Source organism: Astyanax mexicanus, chromosome 11 (genome assembly GCF_023375975.1).
Source record: "Astyanax mexicanus isolate ESR-SI-001 chromosome 11, AstMex3_surface, whole genome shotgun sequence".
NCBI lineage: Eukaryota > Metazoa > Chordata > Actinopteri > Characiformes > Acestrorhamphidae > Astyanax > Astyanax mexicanus.
The window spans coordinates 1,402,536-1,415,047 of NC_064418.1; the positions used below are offsets into that span (position 1 = coordinate 1,402,536).

A 12,512-nucleotide genomic window follows, 5' to 3' on the forward strand; every position below is an offset into this window, starting at 1 on the left:
CAAATTTATTCATACCCATATTTTGTCACATTACAACCACAAGCATAAATATATTTAATTGGAATTTAATTTAATGTGAAAGACCAACACATAGTGGTGTACAATTGTGAAGTGAAAAGAAAACTGTGCATGATTAAAAACTTTTATAAATAAAAAATAAAAACATGAAAAGTGCAGTGTGCCCCCTTTTCTCTAAGTGCAATCAATTGCTTTCAGAAGTTGCCTGATGCGAATGACGAAAAAGAACCCACCTGTGTGTAATCTAATCTCAGAATACGAGAATAAGAGAATAATAAGAGATAAGAGAGTATTGGGGAGTAAACAGCATCACAAAGTCCTAAGAACACACCAGACAGGTCAGGAATAAGGTTGTGGAGAAGTTTAAAGCACGCTTAGGCTATAAAAACAAATATTTCCCAAGCTTTGATTTCAATCCATTATCCGGAAATACAAAAGAGTATGGAAAGACAAGGCTGTCCACCTAAACTTATAGGCTGAAAAGGAGAGCACTGATCAGAGATGCAGCCAAGGGACCCATGATGACTCTGGACGAAATGCAAGGATCCACAGCTCAGGAGGATAAGGAGAATCTGTTCACAGGACAACCATAAGTCCTGCACTCCACGAATATGATCTTTATGGAAGAGTGGCAAGAAGAACGCCATTGTTAAAAGAAAAGCATAACCAAAACCAAGTCCTATTTGCATTTTGCCAGAAGCCATGTTGGGGACACAGTTAACATGTGGGGAACATGGTGGTTCATAATATGAGCCCTTTAATGAGATAAAAACATGTTTTAACCTGAAAATCTGCAGCTTTTATTAAACCACTGAAACCAGTAAAGGAGGAGGATGCTGGTCTGCTGGTGGCTGAGGGTGAGTATAGGTGTAATAGTTGCAGTATTTAGCAATGATAGCATATAGGCCAATGGAAAAACCCCAGAGAGTCACAAGTAACTGTGTGTGTGTGTGTGTGTGTGTGTGTGTGCGTGTGTGTGTGTTTGTTACTGGCTGGTCTGATGAGCAGCCCTTCGTCACAACACTGGCAGATGGCTGCGCAGCACCCACAGGCCAAACTCATCACAATCACTGCTCAGTCACACACACACACACACACACTATATACACACACACACACACACACACACACACACAGGCTCGGTAAGACTCCTGCCATCAAACACAAGCACACACACACTCAGCATTACGTAAACACACACTCTAAAATGCTGCATTAAATGACCCCCTCCCTGTGTAAATCATTGCATGGACACCTCCCCATATTTATCACAGTTTACACGTCTGTTATTTCATTTATATTTATGTTATTGCATTCATAGTTTTTGCAATACCATACCTATACCATCTCCAGAATGTTGATTTAACATATATTGTTTTAATGTAATAATACTGTAATAACTGCTCAGAAACACCAAGCAAATACTGCATGTGTGGTAATATCATAGCAACCATTTAGCAACACCAAAGCAACCTCAAAGTAAATAAAAAGTAACCCTTTCCCTGGGCTTCCACAGCAACCACCTAGCAAGGTCACACCAACCACCTGGAATTGTTTTGCAATTACTTGAAACAGTGCAACAACCACCGACAGATATCAAAGCAACCAATCAGAATAGCCTAGCAACCATGTGTATACAGCATGTAAAATACAAAATACAAAATGCAAAAAGCTTCCCATATGTTTTTTTTGACAATACAGGGAGCCCAGACATAGGCTAGAGGGGTATAAAGCCCAACAGCATTGAGCTAATGATCAGTAGAACTATGTTTTCTGAAATTACAGTGCTCCATTCAATACTTTTGGGATGAGTTGGGGATGAGGTGGAGTAGTCCTCATCCCACATCTTGACTTGTAAACTAAGTAAAAATCCTTTACTTTAAAGTACAAAAAGAAGAAACAATGAATGAGCAGGGGTCCCAATACTTGTGTCAGTGCGCAGTATTTCTTTAGACAGGCCAGTTTCCTCCCTTTCAGTGAACCTGGACTTTTTGGGTCTATTTGGGATTAATATGACCAAAAATGCATAAAAAGTAAACTATTATCTTTGTACAGGAAGTCATTTGTACAAAAAAGCATGTTCTCCTATGGGGACAGCAAAAAAAAAAGCGATGATCATTTTTACCTGGCCCATGTTTCTGTCTGAACTGGCTGTAGAAACTTTTGACTGGGATTCCCACCATCAACTAAGTGTAATGTTGTCATGTGACCACTAGATGATAAGGACAATGTGTCCATATTAGGCCAAATCAATTTATCGATTTAACATATCAAGTATCGTGGTAAAGAGAACTAAAAAAAACGGTATGTCCCCATATGAGGACGCAGGGTCTCAAGAGGTTATTATACGTACTACAGATGTTGGTATAAGTGTACATAAGTACAGTAGTGAGATGCACACACACACACACACACACACACACACACATACACACACACACTATACACACACACAAGCAGACCCGTCTGTTACAGTGTGAAAATTGTTCAAAACAATCAGCTTGTGGAGCAGAATACGCTCATTATCTCTCGATCTCTGACTCCTACACACACACACACACACACAAACACACACACACACACACACACACACACACACACACAAAAACACACACGCACACCGCAGCGAACTTGTCAGTGTGAATGATGTGATTCACACTTTGCCAAGTGAACTAGCGCCTGTTTGAATTAGCTCCTAGCGCACACGGCGCTTTTGTGTTGTTGCATTTAGCCCTGCTTGTCTTTTCTTAACCTTTAGCTCATTATTGTTAATAATAATATTCACTACAGGTGAGATTAAAGACTTTATGATTCTGCTTATGGCTAAAAATCTCTTAAAATGACTATGCTAGAATGCTAATACTTCACAAAACGAATGCGATTGAGTAAAAACTTTGACTAAACATCAATATTCTGCTTAATCAATCAATATTTGGTGGAATAACCCTGGTTTTTAATCACAGTTTTGTTTTCATGCATCTTGTCATCATGTTCTCCTCCACCAGTCTTACACACTGCTTTTGGATAACTTTATGCTGCTTTACTCCTGGTGCAAAAATTCAAGCAGTTCAGTTTGGTGGTTTGATTGTTTGTGATCATCCATCTTCCTCTTGATTATATTCCAGAGGTTTTAATTTGGTAAAATCAAAAGAAAACTCACATTTGTGTATGCGAATTGTTATTGTGTATGCATATAAATATAAGTATAAATATAAATAATTGTACTTTATTCTTTTGTAAATGGGATCAAATCAAAGGGGTGAAATATATGAATAGGTTTCACATCTGGCTCACTTCTGGTTAATCATTCCAAGTGGTATGTGGACCACTAATAAACTCCAGATGTGCGCCAGGTTTGGACCACATTAATGTTGCTATCAGGAGCTGATAGCATGCGCTACTGTTTATTTTACCCCTTTTATCTTCTTTCAATTTTGACTTTTTAACTCTAGTATTAATGTAAATGCTAACATGGCATTACACACACACATATATACTTTATTTTCTCTAGTATACACAAATACTGGGGTTATTTCTTGCTGCTGGGTGCCCTGTATGAGTATGAGAGTGTGTGTGTGTGTGTGTGTGTGTGTGTGTGTGTTTGGGTGCATAGGGTCAGTGCCACTTCTCCAATTAAAGCTAATGAGCATGCTAAGCACTAGCATCTTGTGTTATCTCGACAGCATTGTGACCCGTGGTGGAGAGAAAGGTCTCGGCTGGACATTGTGTCTGAGTACAGAGGAATGATTGTGTGTCTGTGTGTGTGTGTATATAAATGTGTGTGTGTGTGTATGTGTGGGTATATAAATGTGTGTGTGTGTGTGTGTGCAGCTGTGTTAGGCCTGGCGAGTCTGAAGTAGCCATGCTGTGAATGAAACATCCTCTGTTTCCCCAGAGGCTGAATTCCAATCTTTATAAAACAGCAAATACTGTTTTTATTATCCCCGTAATCTTCACACAATATTGCTTATCTATCTAGACATAACTCTCAACTTTTATACACTCTGTGGCCTCAATATTGGCATTTTTCCCTGCACTGTTTAAAGCTAAGAGAGATATATATTCCTATTAGCCATTTATAAATGTTATTGCTCAGACTGCATTTTATTAAACAGCTCAAAAAAGATCATTGTTGGACATTTGTTTCCTCTCAGATCTTTCTTTTATTCTGCTTTTTATGCTAGCCTAAAAACATTAGCCTGACTCTGTGATTATATATAATATTAATTATTATAACTAATAATGGACTTATTGTCTAAATCTATTACAGAAATCCTGTAGAAATTCCTGTATGATTGTAGTATTTCTTTCTCAAAGATTAGATCAACAACTCTATATACAAGAAGGGGTAGCTAACAACCAAAACAAACTAGCACAGGGCTAGCAGCTAGCACTAACTAGCCAGTCAACCTAAAGCCTGAAACTGATCATTTTTTTAACCTTTTCATTTCTTCTCTGTTCATATTAATCACGATTCACTTGATCATATATAAATAAAAAGACAAAATTATAGCTTCCAGCCCTGATAAGAGGAGTTAAAAGAGTTAACAAGCCTGAAGCATGGCTCTGGGAACAAAAGATCTCCTCAGTCTGTCTATTAAACAGCACTGTAACAACTGTATGTTGTGTCTGTCACTAAACACAGTGGGTTATCATACATCTTGCAAAATGTTATATAGTCTGTTTACGGTCTACATAAACAGGCTGACTGTTGTACAGTGATAATATTTGTATCATTCCTCTTCATAAAGTAATATTATGAAACTTATAAAGAGCTTTTTTTAACTTATAGCACAGCCTATACAATTAAAACATTAGCTGTAGAGTGGTTAGCAGGGCCTTTAGCACTGGAGTGGATTGTTATTGAGTGTATATTGATGATGCTAAAGCTAAGCTGTTTGGTTCGGTTTGGGAGTGGATTTAATGATGGCAGACTGATCCTGTTGATCCTCAGCGTTTATCTGTCAGGGCACGCTAAAGGCCTTAGCCATGTTAGCGCTGTTACATAACGTGAGGAAGCATAGACACACACTCATATATAAGCAGATATAGGCTTTATAACTGAGCTAATACAAGGTATAATTCAATTTTAACATAAAAAATAGCTTTGTTTATGTGTATTTATGTATATATGCACACACACACATAACAATAGGGTGGCAGATGGAGAGCTAGTTTTCAGCTCTGCACTTCTCACAAAAACTGAGAAACATCTCAGTTCTGATGAGTTAGTGCCAGATCTGCCCACCAGCTCTGTTTCTGTGAAGATAATGAAAAAGGTTCTCCTGAAGATTCAGTTTTGAATCAGTCTGGTTCTGAATAAAGTCCACGGAAACTATCCACAGATACTATTAGGAATAGGCCTGAGCTCTAGACTTGGTATTGACTATACAAATTAGGCCAAATGTAGTTTATACTTGGCAACCAAAGATTTGGAAAAAATGGGAAGGCTAATTACATTATTATACTCGGCAACCGGGGCGTTGGCACATGTAACACTCGGCCCACATGTGAGCTGAGCATTTGGGTCAGAATTGGGTCCAGATTCATACTGGATATCAGCCAATGCAACCAATGCAACATATACTTAGTGTGTGATATTAAACCTGAAAACAGCATGAGTGATTTTTGCTATCAGTCATCCCAATTCTCCCAGAAGTTGCAGGAGTTTACCGCATATCAATAATGGCTTCCTGATGCCCACAAGTATCACAAAAAATCTCCCGGAATCTAGAACCAATGGCGCAAGAGTGAACACAAATGTGCACACTCACATGACACAGACCTTTTTACCCAATTGTGCGAGGGAAAGAAAGGTAGAGGGAGAAAAAGGCGCTCCCTTTGTGTGCATATTCATGAAGCGCATGCAAATCAAAGGAGGTTCTGATTGGCCTGTTCTCTGCAAAGAGTCTGTGAATCTGTTTTTAGTGTGGACGGGATGCGTTCAGGAGCATCATGGCTCCCATCAAAACTCATTTCATACCTCAGACTACTGTAAAGTATATCCATGTCTGGTAAAAGTAAAAAACAATGAAAGTCTTGCCCGCTGCACTGTTAGTAATAGTGATTTTAGCATTGCCCACAGGGGACTAAATGATTGAAAAAGGCATGTTGGGGTGAGTTAAGGTATATCTATATCTATATATATATCTAATCTAGGTCTGATCGGTGGGCGGTCCTTTGCGCAGATAGAAGATACACAACGACTATTCTATAATACAGACTCCAGCTAATACTGACTGTCATTAGCATTACCATTGTCCTGTCCCACAGTGCAGTCTGGCATCTAAAGCCTCTTCATTTGCTTTTGTTTACTGGATGAGGTCATTTGTTTATCACAGTAAGAGGACTCTGTCTCCCAAGAGTGTCCCCTCTACTAGCTTTAGCTGCCAGGCTAAAGTGCTAATAAGTGCTAATAAACTGCTCTGTGCTTCTCCAGGAGCTGAATTAGAGAGCACAGGGACAGCACCTTTAGAGACACATGCTGTTAAATAACTGGAATAAACATCATACCACATCATGTCACCATTTCAGCTTCTAAACATGGTGATGATAATGTCATTTGAAGGACTGGATTTGACCCTTAGGCTCTGCAACAGCCAGTCCTGCACTGTGTGAAAATGACCTTACTGCTATAGAACACACTTGTGCTTGAGTGGAGAAAATATGTGTTTTCGTCGGTTTGTTGGTTTAGTTTTTGGTTTTATTATCAATTTTATTAATTATAAAGCAAAAACAGAGAGTAAAACAAAGCAGGAGTCAACAACCAACCAATGACTTCATGTTTTCATGTGTTCTTGAATTCTGTTTTTGGTAAATGCTAATATTTTTGGTTTTGCATGTTTTCCCATTGATTGCTGGTAAGGTTTTCCCTTCACTTCCTGATTGTGACCTCATGTTCTTATGATACAGTAGAATAAAGTTTTAAAAACTGACTACTGTGGGAAAAAAAATAAAATGCGCTTATATTAAAACAATTAACTAAACTGTTAGAATTAGACACTGAAAATGAAAAGACAGTTTTGGCATTAAAAGCTATGGAGATGTGTGGAGCTTCACTTACATTGTAACCAGCCAACAAAGGTAATAAACGTGTTGTGCATTGTGTTGTGAACTGTTTATGGTCAAGCCTTAACATAAAATAAGAGAACAGGTTAAAACACAAGGATAAAAGGCAAAAAAAATGCTGGTTTAAAAGTGCTAAACTAACAAAATAAAGTGCTAAACTAATAGAAAAGTATTTATAAAAGAACCAAGAACCAAGGAAATGAATATAATGAGTATTACAGAAGGCATGTGGCATTTATTAATGTGTGATTGTAATTATTACAATAATTATTATTAAGACATTAAATAAATAGACATTTTGTCAAACCTACAGTCACTTAACCCACACGATCTGCACAAAACTCGACTGTATAGTGAAACAGATGAAACTGAAAGCTGAAGAGGGATGTGGGTGTTTGCTTTTCTCTGCAACTCCTGCATTACACCCAGAACACAGCCGTTATTTACACCATCAACTGTGAGCAAGGTGTGTGTGTGTGTGTGTGTGTGTGTGTGTGTGTTAGTTAGCTAATCTGGAGGCCTCGGCCACGGTGTGAAGATCCCAATGAAAGGACACATGAAAACAATGGCTAACCGCAGCTGGCGGGAAGTGAGAGAGAGGAGAAGAGGAAATGAAGGCGTGTTTGAGTTATATCCTCAGATACCAACAGAGACATGAGTGTGAAACACAGAGACACTAATGCTTTCATTTATAGCCGGCCACGAGAAACACAGGCATTAATATTAACATAATATTATTATTAATATTAACATTAAAGGTGTACAAACGCATTAAGGCTATTCAAATGGATAGAATTTGCAATGTTATAATGCATTAATATGTGTGCAACTAATAAAAAGCAAAGTATAAGTTCTGTACTTAATCCAAAACTAAATCTAATCATATTTTAAATGTAAAGATGCACACATGTCATGTCCTTGTCCTGTCTCTTGTCAGCCTACACATTTTTTCCCCTGCTTTGTTGTCCTAGCCATGTGCTCAGAGCACATCAGCGCTGTCCTATGAAAAACATTTATCTCCTTTTTTGTTGATTTTTAGTTTACTACATAGTTTGAAACTGTCCACTACACTGTGCCAAAATTTCTTGATGAACGGACCAATAAAAACTCTTCAAAATGACCTGAAACACTGAAAACACAGGGGCTTAAATACACAAATAAGGAATGGGAAACACCTGGGATAGTTGATGAGGGGGCGGGGCTAAAAATAAACACAGGTGGGAGCACTGAAGACGTAGGCAGACACATGGAGAGACACAGAGAGCCATGTGCAAAAGAGGGAAAATATATTCATTTCCAGTCTAATAAAAGAAGCACCAGTTTCAGGAGATGAACTTCACTGAATCTGAGTGCTCGTCTATCTCTCCTCTGATTGGATATCTGTGCCGTATTTGTCCAGTAAGGCTGCAGGACACTGAATCTGTGCCTTAGAGTAAAAAGCGTGGCACTGGGTCAGATTAATACATCATTACTGCTAACGAGCTTAGCATCAATCCACTTATAAACCAGCCTAGCTTGTGCTAAAGTTCAGCCTGATAACAAACCCAGCACTGATCAGGCTCTCGGCCTGCTCTTACTGCAGCTGTTAGCCAAACCAGAGTTAGCATAGCTGTAGTGCTAGCTAGCTAACTCCTCATCCACTTACAGATGGCGGCCTAAAGTCAGAACACATGGTTAGCGTTAAGTGCAGGTCAACACTCTACACGTATCATAGCTGTAGTGCTAGCTAGCTAACTCACAGCTCAGATTCAAAGTGTGGATTTAGCTGCTCTGAAGAGTCAATCCCTCAAACCCTGAGAGAGTTCAGTCAGTACATAGTGCACTTTTACATTAGAGTAGATTAGATATTGAAAACACTTTAATAATAACTAAATGAAGCAACATCAAAAATGTTGCAGTAACCAAAATGCTAGGTGCTACTTAGCTTTCAATGTCAATAATTTGCATGGTTTTGAATCGGCTAGTATTTTCCTAGTAAATGATGCAAATATTGTGTACTAATTAGTAATACTAGCGAGTTTTTGAGCAGATATCCAGCTGCAACATAACCAACCTTTAAAGTTGAAATATGGTTGCTGTAATGTTTTAGCATGTAATTTTAAATGGTTTTGCAAACATTGAGATTTTAACGTTTAATCAACATAATGTTCTCAACCTTCTGCATTTTTTAATCCACCGTGCCACCACATTCATTCATGTTCTTTTACCTTACTGTTGTTTTTGGGTAACATTAGTTATACTTAGATTTACTACTATTTGTTTATTCTAGTTTTAGCTGATTAATCTAGTTTTATAGTAATTAAAGCTTTTAGTTTGTAGTTGTTCAGTTCCTACATCTCAGAGATGTAGATTTAGAGGGAGAGAGTGAATAAAAATACTTCCATACAATTTTGAGCATCACAAAAACGTGAGCTATTGTTTATTAAAGGTTGAGTGTAAACTTTAAAATAACTTTGCTATATCAACACTAAGTCAACACCAAATTCAAATCCATCACTGTTTGTTCAAAGCTGAAAAGCCAACTGTATAGTACTTAAAATAGATTATAATGTGAGAGTTGAGTATATAATTTGTCCAAAAACATGCCATGTGTTCATTAGCTAAATGCTAAATCTGTGATTAGCATGCTTTGTCTCATTAGCGCTACGTTTCCTAGCCGCTGCAGTTCTCCGTCATAGTTTTCAGATAAGCGTCAAACTCTAAGCCCTGCGTTACAGTTTAGATCAGGACATTTTTCTAGGTCAGCTGCTCGAGAGCCGGGTGCCAAACACCGCCGGCAGACCTCCTCATCCACTTACAGACGCCGGCGGCCTAAAGCCTGCAAGTGTGTCAGTCGGACAGAGCGCAGTGTTATAGTGCTAAGTTCAGGTGAACGTGCATCAAACTGGGCTAATGCTCTTATTGCATTTAATGTGCACTGTGCTTAAAAACTCAAAAACTCGCTAGTATTACTTATTAATACACAATATTATTATTTTTTAGCTCTTTGCATCATTTACTAGGAAAATATTAGCCAATTCAAAACCGTGCAATATTATTATAAGTGTATTATTAGAGTATTATCAAAGCTACAAAGCTATTACAACATTTTTGATTTATTGCTGCATTTAATTTTTATTCATTTTTTATCAAAATCTAATCTACTCTAATCCAAATGTGCGAATAAAGTAAAATGTACTAAATGAACTCTCTCTCAGAGTTTAAGGGACTGACTCTTCAGAGCAAATTCACCCAATCCAGAATTAAAAATGACAAAACTCACCACCATAATTCATATATCTCTTCTTTTATTTGCATAAAAAAAGAAATTGTGCATTCCAAGGTTCGAACTCATACAAAAAAACTTTTGAAAATAAACATTTTTAAAAAAACAACAGACACTGCATGACTTAAAAGCATTTGACACAAGTTGACCCAGGCCGAGCCCGAGATAGTGGATGTGTAGGTCCCTGGACGGTGTCACTCAAACGCTTGGCCCCGCCTCCTCTCGCCCACTGCACGCATCGAAGGCCAAAACCAAACTTTGCTTCCTCACACACACACACACACACATACACACACACATGCATGCACACACTGCTGCTGCTGCTTCCTCATCTTCTTCCTCCTCTTCCTCATCGTCATCTTCATCTGTATGTTTTCACGCCACATGAATGGATGCACGCCAGCGCTCGCAGTGGTGCAGACATTTTTTTCTTTTTTAAATATTTAATCAAACACAACATTTAAAAAAGGGAAGGAGGTGCGGGGCACGAGGGGCTGTACAGTCATCTTTTTGTCTTTTTGATTCGTTTCTTTAACATTCGTCCAATCAGAATGCATCTTAGGTTTGTCAAATTGTGTTTTTTGTCTAGTTTTTTTGTTTTTGACGTTTCTCGTTAAAAGGTTAAACAGCTAAAAGGTGAAAAAAGAAGGCCATGTGGAATGTACAGTGCATAGTGGAGTCTCGACGCGGGGCTTCATGATGAGCCGGCCTGCTTCTCTTGTTCGATGGCTGGAAAAAAGAGGAACCAGAACACAATGGAAACGTTAATATGGATGGATTTGATGTTTTCGGTGCAAATATATATTTATATATTAATGCACACACACACACACACACACGCATTTATATGCTGTATACAAGCACACCTATTGTTCCTAAAACACATGCATTATTATTAATATGTGCATTTTTGGCATAAAAAAAATGGCATTACTGTACTAAATAATGTATAATTCACTCCTTACTCTCTTTTGACGGCAAAGGGTTCTTTTCCTGGGTCTCTGTCTTCTTCAGCTTGGTCTTGTCGAAGCTGGTGACTTCCTCCAGATTTGGTTTGTCAGACATGTTTGCGGTTGGTCTGAAACAAAAGAGAACAGAAGAGATCATGTGTTGAGCGGTTGAGCGATTGAGCGTCTCGATGCATTTCACCTTAATTATTATAAAAACTCAACCATAACCTTCAAAACTGGCTTGCATCTACGTATGTACAAGTATTCTACATCCATCCACAGCTGTATAAATGAGTTAGGCCTGCTCAAAAGGCCAGAATACAACAAAAGAGCTGTTTTGTCTCTTTTTTTTAAGTCAACAACATCTGGGGACACATCTGCCAATGCAGCTGTGGAGGTGCAATCTGCCGCCTCCGCCCTACCAATGCCAACTGAACAGATTTTAGAGGAGGGCCACTTTATATATATATATATATCTGTATAGTTGTATACATCTGTTGCTGTGTATTTTTAATTTCTACACAGCTGGACTGAGCTCCACAGCTTCTCAAACAAAGGAGCCTTCTAGGACTCTTCTAATTGTTTTGTCTATACTGACAATATGCTTTAATATCTCCTGCTGCATTACTTTTAACATTCCAGCAATAATCTGTTCTGATCACATAATAAAAATGATAAAAATTAAATCAACAGCAATAACTGGAGATAAATGTTGCTTTGTATAGCAATGCACTAAGTACAAAAATATAAAATATATATATATATAAATAAATAAAGCAGAGATTCTAAAAATTCATATATGTATATCTTATTTTTTTAAAGATAAGATTTACATGCATATATAAACAGTATTTGAGCCATAAAAAAGCATAATAAAATAAACTAAGCATTGCACTCACCAGGGTTTGTTGTGCTGGTTCTGCAGACGATGCAACCTCCTCGAGCTCCAGCTGCACTGTGCGCCAGCAGCTCCCAGCGCGCGCTTATATACTCCCTGTATGCAAATGTGGAGCATTGCGTCACACTCTTCCTTATTTCGAAATATCTGCTCTATTAAAAGCACAGAAAAAGTGTTTTTATCATCAGAAGCTCCGTAAAAACATATTCGCGTTAATAAACGCAGAAAACGCTTTTTAATCAGAGGGATTTTTTAGCACAAAAAGACGCGACGTCATCACTAAACACAGCCGTGTGGCCAACGCCCTCTGCCG

At 38.2% G+C, this 12,512-nt stretch overlaps 1 protein-coding gene across 1 annotated transcript; it reads right to left on the reverse strand.

The window, feature by feature from the left end:
• Positions 1-10,356: 10,356 nt before the first annotated feature.
• Positions 10,357-12,308, reverse strand: tmsb4x (thymosin beta 4 X-linked). Its single transcript, XM_007227706.4, has 3 exons — positions 12,201-12,308; positions 11,317-11,429; positions 10,357-11,080 (listed from the first exon to the last, which is right to left on the reverse strand). Exons 2-3 carry the CDS (start codon positions 11,414-11,416, stop codon positions 11,046-11,048), a joined length of 135 nt encoding a protein of 44 aa, XP_007227768.1. The 5' UTR covers positions 11,417-11,429; positions 12,201-12,308; the 3' UTR covers positions 10,357-11,045.
• Between the last annotated feature and the right edge of the window lie 204 nt (positions 12,309-12,512).